Source organism: Salmo salar, chromosome ssa12, assembly GCF_905237065.1.
Source record: "Salmo salar chromosome ssa12, Ssal_v3.1, whole genome shotgun sequence".
Lineage (NCBI taxonomy): Eukaryota > Metazoa > Chordata > Actinopteri > Salmoniformes > Salmonidae > Salmo > Salmo salar.
This window is the reverse complement of record NC_059453.1, coordinates 4,103,066-4,115,782: the sequence shown is the minus strand read 5'-3', so window position 1 is coordinate 4,115,782 and position 12,717 is coordinate 4,103,066. Positions and strand designations below refer to the sequence as shown.

The following is a 12,717-nucleotide window of genomic DNA, read 5'->3' as shown; positions in this document are numbered from 1 at the left end:
GATTAATATAAAGGAAGTGAAACTCTCCAAACCAATAATGATTAATATCAAGGAAGTGAACCTCTCCAACCCAATAATGATTAATGTAAGGAATTGGACCTCTCCAAACCAATCATGATTCATGTAAGGAAGTGGACCTCTCCAAACCAATAATGACTAATATAAAGGAAGTGGACCTCTCCAAACCAATAATGATTCATGTAAGGAAGTGGACCACTCCAAACCAATAATGATTAATATAAAAGAAGTGAACCTCTCCAAACCAATAATGATTCATGTAACGAAGTGGACCACTCCAAACCAATAATGATTAATATAAAGGAAGTGAACCTCTCCAAACCAATAATGATTAATGTAAGGAAGTGGACCTCTCCAAACCAATAATGATTAATATCAAGGAAGTGGACCTCTCCAACCCAATAATGATTCATGTAAGGAAGTGGACCTCTCCAAACCAATAATGATTAATATAAAGGAAGTGAACCTCTGCAAACCAATAATGATTAATATAAAGGAAGTGAACCTCTCCAAACCAATAATGATTAATGTAAAGGAAGTGGACCCCTCCAAACCAGTCATGATTAATATAAAGGAAGTGAACCTCTCCAAACCAATAATGATTAATGTAAAGGAAGTGGACCTCTCCAAACCAGTCATGATTAATATAAAGGAAGTGAACCTCTCCAAACCAATAATGATTAATGTAAAGGAAGTGGACCACTCCAAGGCACCTCCCACTCTGGACTTAGAGCTTCACATTCTGTCTCTGAGCGAGGATGACGGAGTCACTCATTTCCATCGTTCCTCTAAAGAAGAGAATGCCTGGGACTATAACTAAGAAGCCGTAAGAAAGAGGAGATGATGAAGAAGGATTTAAAAGTTGTTGTGAAACTAGAAACTCCCGCTAAACGCTGTTATGAAGCCTGGACTATAAACGAAGTACAAAAGCCTTTATGAAGGCTAGCAGTGGACTGTAACTTCCTTTGCCGTGATGAAGTTGTGTAACCGGGGAGCGCTGATGCTGGTGACCACGGCGTTATCCTTCATAGCGTTCAGCCTGATGACCATCGCAGTGGGAACAGACTACTGGCTGTATTCCCGGGGCGTCTGCCGGTCCAAGACGTCGCTCCATGACAACGAGACCATCCGCAAGAACGAGGTGGTGATGACGCACTCCGGGCTCTGGCGCACCTGTTGTCTCGAAGGTGACTGCTAACGGGTTGTTTGTTTTGATTGATTTGATTGGATCTTTTGGTTACGGGTTTAAAGTACAACTATAGCAGTTTGGGTCAGTTTTAAGTGTTGATTTGATTGGATCTTTTGGTTAAGAGTTTTAAACGTGTGTGTGTGTGTGTGTGTGTGTGTGTGTGTGTGTGTGTGTGTGTGTGTGTGTGTGTGTGTGTGTGTGTGTGTGTGTGTGTGTGTGTGTGTACTGGTCACCGATGGGTCTGGCTCTGCTTTTGATTCGGTAGAGTTTAACACAACACAGTCTACATTAGAACAACCAAGTAACATAGGGAACACACCCACTCCACTGGGCACCGACATCAGTTCGACGTCCAGTTATGATTTACGTTTGGTTGAGTTGTCAAATTACCGTTTATCAACATGAATATAATTGGATTTCAGTTAAAAGTTGGGTGAAAAAAAATAGGGATGATGACTTTTTGAAAATCCAAGCAATTTCCCACGTTGACTCAACGTCATCACATTGATTGGTTTATTTTTTATGATGTGGAAACAACGTTGATTTAAAAAAAAAAGTGCCCAGTGGGACAACCAGACACACAAATCAAATCCAAATGTATTTGTGACACGTGCCGAATAAAACTGGTGTAGACTTTACCGTGAAATGCTGCTTACGAGCCCTTCACAACGATGCAGAGTTTCTAAATAAAATTGGGACACTAGAGGAATAAGTGGTTAATACACCAGAATGGAGCTGCGGTGGCCCCTTGACTTTTTACACATTTTGTTGTGTTAAAAAGTGGGATTCAAATGGATATAATTGTCATTGTTTGTCAACAATCTACACAAAATATATTATATAAATAAAATTGTACACAAAATATATTATATAAATAAAATACTACACAATCTCAAAGTGGAAGAAGATCTCTAACATTTGTAAAAAAAGAAAAAAATATATATATATATATATATATATATATATATATATATATATATATATATATATATATATATATATATACACAGTGCCTTCGGAAAGTATTTAGACCCCTGGACTTTTTCCATGTTACCTTACAGCCTTATTCAAAAAAGTATTTTATTTTTTATTCAGCAATCTACACAAAATAATCCATAATGACCAAGCAAAAACTGTTTTTTTTAAATATTTTTGCAAATTAAAAATAAATAAAGCGATACAGTACCAGTCAAAAGTTTTAGAACTCATTCAAGGGTTTTTCTTTATTTTTAATATTTTAATTGTAGAATAATTTTTTATATCTACATTGTAGAATAATAGTGAAGACATCCACACTATGAAATAACACATATGGAATCATGTAATAACCAAAAAAAAGTGTTAAACAAATCTAAATATATTTTATATTTGAGATTCTTCAAAGGAGCCATCCTTTGCCTTGATGACAGCTTTGCACACTCTTGGCATTCTCTCAACCAGCTTCATGAGGTAGTCACCTGGAATGCATTTCAATTAACAGGTGTGCCTTGTTAAACGTTAATTTGTGGATTTTTTTTCCTCCTTAACGTGTTTGAGCCAATCAGTTGTGTTGTGACAAGGTGGGGTTGGTATACAGAAGATAACCCTATTTGGTAAAAGACCAAGTCCATATTATGGAATGAACAGCTCTTGGCATTCTCTCAACCAGCTTCACCTGGAATGCTTTTCCAATAGTCTTGAAGTAGTTCCCACATATGGTGAATACTTGTTGGCTGTTTTTCCTTCACTCTGCAGTCCAACTCATCCTCAACCATTTCAATTGGGTTGAGGTCGGGTGATTGTGGAGGCCAGGTCATCTGATGCAACACTCTATCACTCTGCTTGGTCAAATAGCCCTTACACAGCCTGGGGGTGTGTTTTGGGTGTGTGGGTGTGTGGAGGTGTGTTTTGGGTCATTGTCCTGTTGAAAAACAAATGATAGTCCTACTAAACAGATGGAATGGTGTATCGCTGCAGAGTGCTGATCTGCCCTGCGGTTGGAACCAAAAATCTCAAAATTGGACTCATCAGAGTTTACATTTCCACTGGTCTAATGTCCATTGCTTGTATTTCTTGGCACAAACAAGTCTCTTCTTCTTATTGGTGTCCTTTAGTTATTGGTTATTGGTTTCTTTTCAGCAATTCGACAATGAAGACCTGATTCATGCAATCTCCTCTGAACAGTTGATGTTGATGTCTGTTACTTGAACTCTGCGAAGCATTTATTTGGTCTGCAATTTCTGAGGCTGGTAACTCAAATTAACTTATCCTCTGCAGCAGAGGTAACTCTGGGTCTTCCTTTCCTGTTGGATCTGTTGGGGCGTATCAGAATTGAAGTGGGATGATGATGTGTGTCATAACCAGACTTTCTTTTAACCTTTATTTAACTAGGTAAGTCAGTTATTAAGAACAAATTCTTATTTTACAATGACGGCCTAGGAACAGTGGGTTAACTACCTTGTTCAGGGGCAGAATGACAGATTTTTACCTCGTCAGCTCGGGGATTCGATCTTTCAACCTTTCGGTTTAGGAGAGGTGCTGGCTAGCGGAGTAGAACACCTGTTTAGGAGAGGTGCTGGCTAGCGGAGTGGAACACCTGTTTAGGAGAGGTGCTGGCTAGCGGAGTAGAACACCTGTTTAGGAGAGGTGCTGGCTAGCGGAGAAGAACACCTGTTTAGGAGAGGTGCTGGCTAGCGGAGTAGAACACCTGTTTAGGAGAGGTGCTGGCTAGCGGAGTAGAACACCTGTTTAGGAGAGGTGCTGGCTAGCGGAGTAGAACACCTGTTTAGGAGAGGTGCTGGCTAGCGGAGTAGAACACCTATTTAGGAGAGGTGCTGGCTAGCGGAGTAGAACACCTGTTTAGGAGAGGTGCTGGCTAGCGGAGTAGAACACCTGTTTAGGAGAGGTGCTGGCTAGCGGAGTAGAACACCTGTTTAGGAGAGGTGCTGGCTAGCGGAGTAGAACACCTGTTTAGGAGAGGTGCTGGCTGGCAGAGTAGAACACCTGTTTAGGAGAGGTGCTGCTAGCAGAGTAGAACACCTGTTTAGGAGAGTTGCTGGCTAGCAGAGTAGAACACCTGTTTAGGAGAGGTGCTGGCTAGCAGAGTAGAACACCTGTTTAGGAGAGGTGCTGGCTAGCAGAGTAGAACACCTGTTTAGGAGAGGTGCTGGCTAGCAGAGTAGAACACTTGTTTAGGAGAGGTGCTGGCTAGCGGAGTAGAACACCTGTTTAGGAGAGGTGCTGGCTAGCGGAGTAGAACACTTGTTTAGGAGAGGTGCTGGCTAGCGGAGTAGAACACCTGTTTAGGAGAGGTGCTGGCTAGCAGAGTAGAACACTTGTTTAGGAGAGGTGCTGGCTAGCGGAGTAGAACACCTGTTTAGGAGAGGTGCTGGCTAGCGGAGTAGAACACCTGTTTAGGAGAGGTGCTGGCTAGCGGAGTAGAACACCTGTTTAGGAGAGGTGCTGGCTAGCGGAGTAGAACACCTGTTTAGGAGAGGTGCTGGCTAGCGGAGTAGAACACTTGTTTAGGAGAGGTGCTGGCTAGCGGAGTAGAACACCTGTTTAGGAGAGGTGCTGGCTAGCAGAGTAGAACACCTGTTTAGGAGAGGTGCTGGCTAGCGGAGTAGAACACCTGTTTAGGAGAGGTGCTGGCTAGCGGAGTAGAACAGGTAAAAGATAAAGGAGAGCCACACACTCTAGGAGCTCAGATGCAAAAATATTTATGTCCAACGTTTCGACAGACAAGCTTACTTCATCAGGGTATAATAATTCTGTCTATTCTGACACACACACACATATCACACACACACACACACACACACACACACACACACACACACACACACACACACACACACACACACACACACACACACACACACACACACACACTCTAATGTTTGCTGACCTCTATCTGTTAAACATCGAAGTGGTTTAATGAGTGGACACACTGTTAAAGGACATCAATGGTGTGTGTGTGTGTGTGTGTGTGACTGTGTATTGAGGACCATTGAACAGTTGACAGCCCCTTTGGGGAAGATCACTCCAGGACTGTTAGTGCTCTGCTCTGACCTGGCAGATGGCAGATGTAACTATCAGAATAAAGGAAACATCAACATAGTAAGTGTCTTAACAGGGCGTTGGACCACCAGCCAGAACAGCTTTAATGCTCCTTGGCATAGATTCTACAAGTGTCTGGAACTCTATTGGAGGGATTTAACCTGTTGGGTCTAGGGGGCAGCATTTGCACATCTGGATAAAAAAAATGTACCCGATTTAATCTGGTTACTAATCCTACCCAGTAACTAGAATATGCATATACTTATTATATATGGATAGAAAACACTCTAAAGTTTCCAAAACTGTTTGAATGGTGTCTGTGAGTATAACAGAACTCATTTGGCAGGCAAAACCCTGAGACATTTTCTGACAGGAAGTGGATACCTGATGTGTTGTATTGACTTTAAACCTATCCCATTGAAAAACACAGGGGTTTAGGAATATTTTGGCACTTCCTATTGCTTCCACTAGATGTCACCAGCCTTTACAAAGTGTTTTGAGTCTTCTGGAGGGAGATCTGACCGAACAAGAGCCATGGAACGGTGATGTCCCATTAGACACCTGGCGCGCTAGTTCATGTTGGGTACCCTCGTTCCAATACGTTATAAAAGAGTATGCATTCGTCCACCTTGAATATTATTCATGTTCTGGTTAAAAAGGCCCTAATGATTTATGCTATACAACGTTTGACATGTTTGAACGAACGGAAATATATTTTTTCCCCTCGTTCATGACGAGAAGTCCGGCTGGCTTACATCATGTGCTAACGAGACGGAGATTTTTGGACATAAATGATGAGCTTTTTTGAACAAAACTACATTCGTTATGGACCTGTGATACCTGGAAGTGACATCTGATGAAGAGAATCAAAGGTAATGGATTATTTACATAGTATTTTCGATTTTAGATCTCCCCAACATGACGTCTAGTCTGTATCGCAACGCGTATTTTTCTGGGCGCAGTGCTCAGATTATTGCAAAGTGTGATTTCCCAGTAAGGTTATTTTTAAATCTGGCAAGTTGATTGCGTTCAAGAGATGTAAATCTATAATTCTTTAAATGACAATATAATATTTTACCAATGTTTTCTAATTTTAATTATTTAATTTCTGACGCTGACTTGACTGCCGGTTATTGGAGGGAAACGATTTCCTCAACATCAATGCCATAGTAAAACGCTGTTTTTGTATATAAATATGAACTTGATAGAACTAAAAATGCATGCATTGTCTAACATAATGTCCTAGGAGTGTCATCTGATGGAGATTGTAAAAGGTTAGTGCATCATTTTAGCTGGTTTTATGGTTTTGGTGACCCTGTCTTTGACTTGACAAAACATTACACACAACTCTTGTAAATGTACTGTCCTAACATACTCTAAATTTATGCTTTCGCCGTAAAACCTTTTTGAAATCGTAAAACGTGGTTAGATTAAGGAGATGTTTATCTTTCAAATGGTGTAACATAGTTGTATTTTTGAAAAATTTGAATTTTGACATTTATTTGGATTCAAATTTGCCGCTCTTGAAATGCACCTGCTGTTGATGGAGTGCACCACGGGTGGCACGCTAGCGTCCCACCTAGCCCCAAGAGGTTAACACCATTCTTCCACCAGAAATTCCATCATTAGATGGGATGTATACCTATATGTAGTACTATTAGTACTATATATATATATATGTTATAGTATGTTGGATGTATACCTGTATGTAGTAATATTAGTACTATATATATGTTATAGTATGTTGGATGTATACCTGTGTTGTCACATTTGTCTTCAAGAATGGACCAAGGCGCAGCGGGAATGTGGATACTCATAGTTTAATTCCAAACACAAGTAAAGCATCCACAGGGAAAACAATAAACGGTACTCACAAAGACAGGAACAGTTTTGCAGGCACACAACACGCAGTGCAAAAACAACTACCCACGAAAACCAAACAAACACACACCTACTTATGGGACTCCCAATCAGAGGCAACTAGAAACACCTGCCTCCAATTGAGAGTCCAGCACCCAAAACTACACATAGAAAAACAAACCTAGAACCTATACCAAACTAATACACCCCACTACACCACACACAAAACCCCATAATACAAAACAAATATACCTCTGCCACGTCCTGACCAAATATAATAGAAATAATACCTAAATATTGGTCAGGACGTGACATGTGTGTAGTAATATTAGTACTATATATATGTTATAGTATGTTGGATGTATACCTGTATGGAGTAATATTAGTACTGTCATAACGTGGCCCTCTGGGTATAGCGAGTGCCTTCCCCCTCTCTCTCCCTCTTACACCCAGGCTCTGTTATCTCAGGTTGTAAATTCCTAGAGGAGACTCTCCTCAGGGCCAGGCAGTATAGGAAGCAGAAAGAGACACATAGAGAGAACAAAGGAACTTCTTCTACATCACAGAACTTGAGAACTGAACAATATCCACGTTTTGGAGAATGTGTAAATGGTCGGTGGAGAAACCAGCTACGACCTGGTCCGTTTTGTTTTATGATTGAGAGAATTGTATATCTGTTTAAAGTCATTGGCCCGCCCCATGAGCACAGACATCGATCTGGCGTCATTGGACAGCCCTTTTCTACTGTTATGAATATAACCCCCAGCTGAAGGAATTCCCTTCAGACCATGCGTACCTCGATTACAGAGGGGGCGAAGGTTTGAGTAGAGACTATAAAAACTTCAGTATAAGCTAAGGTGTAATGGTCGCTGAAACTCTGAGACTATCGATTCTGACAGAATAAGAGCAAATATTCGATACTAATTACTAGTCTGCAGCTAGAAGTTATGTCGACCTGAAATGCGAAGACCGACAACTTCCGAAACATCTATTCTATAAGAACATTTCTGAATGGGACTCTGAAGTATCCATCCTAACAACGAAAGACTTCATGGGAGAGAGAGAGAGACTTTGAACATTCCAAGAGAAAGACGGATGATTCCAACAGAGATCACGATGACACACTGAGCGTAAATATATATTGATTGCAATTATTCCCAAATGAGTGAGCGTTCATGTGCAAAGGATTAGCATTTTGTCATGACGTTGCCCTCTTTGGGTTTTCTATGCCCCATCCCACTACCTCTGTCTCCCACACCCAGGCTCTGTGAGAGCGGTCATAAATTCCTAAAAGAATGTCCTGCCTCGTGGCCACAGTTTTGAGACAGAGTGGGTTTCATAGAAAGAACCAAGGGGTTCTCCCACCTCACAGAATTGGAGAACCGAAAGACATTTATGTTCTGGAGAAGGTATAAAAGATCGGTGAAGAATCCAGCTACGAACTGGTCCGTTTGGTACAATTTTGTGAAGCTCATGAGAGACAATACGGCCACATTACCATGGCGCTGTTTATATAATAGCCTCAGTTGTGAGACTTACATCTAATGGTTGTATAAAATGAATGAATAAGGATAAAGCTATTTGGAATATGTTGGGATGCTTGTAAGATGTTAATGTGAGAGAATTGTATTTCTGTTTAAAGTTTCACCAAGTCATCGGCACGCCCCCATGAACAGGGGAACTTGTTAACATTGTTAACCGGGGAATTGTTAACTTGTTAACCGGGGAATTCGCTAACATTTTACTAAATTACTCACGATAAACGTTCACAAAAAGCATAACAATTATTTTAAGAATTATAGATACAGACCTCCTCTATGCACTCGATATGTCCGATTTTAAAATAGCTTTTCGGTGAAAGCACATTTTGCAATATTCTAAGTACATAGCCCAGGCATCACGGGCTAGCTATTTAGACACCCGGCAAGTTTAGCACTCACCATAATCATATTTACTATTATAAAAGTTTGATTACCTTTTGTTGTCTTCGTCAGAATGCACTCCCAGGACTGCTACTTCAATAACAAATGTTGGTTTGGTCCAAAATAATCCATCGTTATATCCGAATAGCGGCGTTTTGTTCGTGCGTTCCAGACACTATCCGAAATGGTAAAGAAGGGTCGCGCGCATGGCGCAATTCGTGACCAAAAAATTCTAAATATTCCATTACCGTACTTCGAAGCATGTCAACCGCTGTTTAAAATCAATTTTTATGCAATTTTTCTCGTAGAAAAGCGATAATATTCCGACCGGGAATCTCCTTTTCGGCAAACAGAGGAAAAAATCACAAAGACGGGGGCGGTCAGGTCACGCGCCTAAGCCCAGAGTCCCTTGATCGGCCACTTGAGAAAGGCGATAATGTGTTTCAGCCTGGGGCTGGGATGACGACATTCAGGTTTTTCCCGGGCTCTGAGCGCCTATGGATGACGTAGGAAGTGTCACGTTAGAGCAGAGATCCTTAGTAAAAGATAGAGATGGAAAAGAAGTTCAAGAAATGGTCAGACAGGCCACTTCCTGTAAAGGAATCTCTCAGGTTTTGACCTGCCATTTGAGTTCTGTTAAACTCACAGACACCATTCAAACAGTTTTAGAAACTTTAGGGTGTTTTCTATCCATATGTAATAAGTATATGCATATTCTAGTTACTGGGTAGGAGTGGTAACCAGATTAAATCGGGTATGTTTTTTATCCAGCCGTGTCAATACTGCCCCCTAGCCCTAACAGGTAAGACAATTGATGTATGGATGACTCATAGTGAAGACTGGGTTCGTGCACATAACCAACAATTTACGACGTTTGGAATGAGACTGATGAGGTAAAGAATACATCATTAATCTGAAGACTAATAGATCAGATATTATGATATCGGAAAGTTATATTAGGAAAATTATAACTTTGTAATCTGAATATTTTCCTTGGTGCCCCAACTTCCTAGTTAATTACATTTACATGATTAGTTTAATCACGTAATAATAATTACAGTGAATTGATTTGATAAAATAACAGTCTTCACTTTAATGATGCCAAAGACACGACAGTACTATATATATATATATATATATATATATATATATATATATATATATATATATATATATGTTATAGTATGCTGGGATGTATACCTGTACGTAGTAATATTAGTACTATATATATGTTATAGTATGTTGGATGTATACCTGTATGTAGTAATATTAGTACTATAGATATTTTCTCTGTGAAGGGACGTTCAGAGGGCTGTGTAAAGAAAGCCCTGAACACCTCTGTTCTCTGTGTAGGGACGTTCAGAGGGGTGTGTAAAGAAATTGATTATTTCCTCGAGGATGCAGACTATGAACAGGATGCTGCGGAATACCTACTGAGTGAGTACACACACACACACACACACACACACACACACACACACACACACACACACACACACACACACACACACACACACACACACACACACACACACACACACACACACACACACACACTTATACATCACATACTGAATTTTGAGTGTAATTCTGACTTTTCTCTCTGTGTGTGTGTCTGTTGAAGGAGCAGTGAGAGCCTCCAGTATATTCCCCATAATGAGTGTAGGTCTGTTGTTTCTGGGAGGAGTGTGTGTGGCCGGCAGCGAATTCTACAAGACACAACACAACGTCATGCTTAGCGCCGGGATACTGTTCGTCTCCGCAGGTCAGCTCTCTCTCTCTCTCTCTCTCTCTCTCTCTCTCTCTCTCTCTCTCTCTCTCTGCTAACTCTCTCTCTCTCTGCTAACTCTCTCTCTCTCTGCTAACTCTCTCTCTCTCTCTCTCTGCTAACTCTCTCACTCTCCAGGCCTCAGTAACATCATTGGCATCATCGTCTACATCTCGGCTAACTCTGGTGACCCGGGTCAGAGCGACAGTAAGAAGAGTTACTCCTACGGCTGGTCCTTCTACTTCGGGGCGTTGTCCTTCATCTTGGCTGAGATGGTGGGTGTTCTGACAGTCCACGTCTTCATAGAACGCCACCGACAGCTCCGTACCCGCGGCCGCCGCTCCCTCACCAAACCCCCTCTGTTCCGCTCCGCGTCCTACTACAGCCGTTACAACCGCTACAGACGCCGCTCCAGTTACCGCGGCAACGTGGACTCTCGTCACTCGATATCGTCGGCGGGGCAGCTGCGACCTCGTGACCCCTCGCCGTTGCCGGCGGCCCTGTCGGCGTCAAAGGTTGTCGCCGCGGGGCCAGCGGGGTCGGAGTTCACCCTGTTCACGTTGGCCCCACACAAACTAACCCCGCCCAACAGCAAAATGGCAGCCGCCACAGGAGGAGGAGGGGTGGATGTCACGAGGAGCATTTTCCTGTCACCACTGACAAGCAAGCCTAACAACAAGGATATGTTGCCTAGCAATGCTGCCAACAGGAGGACAACACCTGTCTGAGAGAGGGAGGGAGGGAAATAGAGAGAGAGAGAGACAAGGGGGGAGGATGAGCGAATGGGAGTGAGGAATAGAGGGAGGAGTGGAGGGAGGGAGGGAGGGTAAAGCAAGTATGGAGAGAGAGAAAGGAGAAGAAGGACAAAAGTTGTCATGGATTGTTGAGTCCTACTCTGACAGGATGGAACACTACCTCCGTCTGATGGCCGTAGAACAGACAGGATGGAACACTACCTCTGTCTGATGACCGTAGAACAGACAGGATGGAACTCTACCTCTGTCTGATGACCGTAGAACAGACAGGATGGAACACTACCTCTGTCTGATGACCGTAGAACAGACAGGATGGAACACTACCTCTGTCTGATGACCGTAGAACAGACAGGATGGAACACTACCTCTGTCTGATGACCGTAGAACAGACAGGATGGAACACTACCTCTGTCTGATGACCGTAGAACAGACAGGATGGAACACTACCTCTGTCTGATGACCGTAGAACAGACAGGATGGAACACTACCTCTGTCTGATGACCATAGAACATTTACAACACTCATATTACTGTGCAGAACAGAATAGAATTGATCTGTCTGTTCAGTTTGTTTCCTGGAAGCTTAAATGACCCCTGACCTCTGTCGAGAGCCAATGACAGACCCAGATCCAGTGTAGCTGTCCGACCTGACATCCAATAACATCCCTTTTGTGTTCTATTACAAAAGCCTTCTCTTTAAAGATGTGTATTCTGCTGACTAACCTCTAGTAACTCTTAGTCGGCCCTCACACTGTCTACAATAAATACACTGACTAACCTCTAGTAACCCTTAGTCGGCCCTCACACTGTCTACAATAAATACACTGACTAACCTCTAGTAACCCTTAGTCGGCCCTCACACTGTCTACAGTAAATACACTGACTAACCTCTAGTAACCCTTAGTCGGCCCTCACACTGTCTACAATAAATACACTGACTAACCTCTAGTAACCCTTAGTCGGCCCTCACACTGTCTACAGTAAATACACTGACTAACCTCTAGTAACCCTTAGTCGGCCCTCACACTGTCTACAATAAATACACTGACTAACCTCTAGTAACCCTTAGTCGGCCCTCACACTGTCTACAATAAATACACTGACTAACCTCTAGTAACTCTTAGTCGGCCCTCACACTGTCTACAGTAAATACACTGACTAACCTATA

General features: G+C 42.1%; 1 protein-coding gene across 1 annotated transcript; it reads left to right on the top strand.

Annotated features, from left to right (window-relative positions):
* The first annotated feature begins 991 nt into the window (after nucleotides 1-991).
* LOC106595341 (voltage-dependent calcium channel gamma-3 subunit) lies at nucleotides 992-11,523 on the top strand. Its single transcript, XM_045692040.1, has 4 exons — nucleotides 992-1,205; nucleotides 10,381-10,464; nucleotides 10,652-10,792; nucleotides 10,934-11,523. The coding sequence occupies exons 1-4, from the start codon at nucleotides 992-994 to the stop codon at nucleotides 11,521-11,523; spliced, it is 1,029 nt and encodes a 342-aa protein (XP_045547996.1).
* The last annotated feature ends 1,194 nt before the right edge of the window (nucleotides 11,524-12,717 follow it).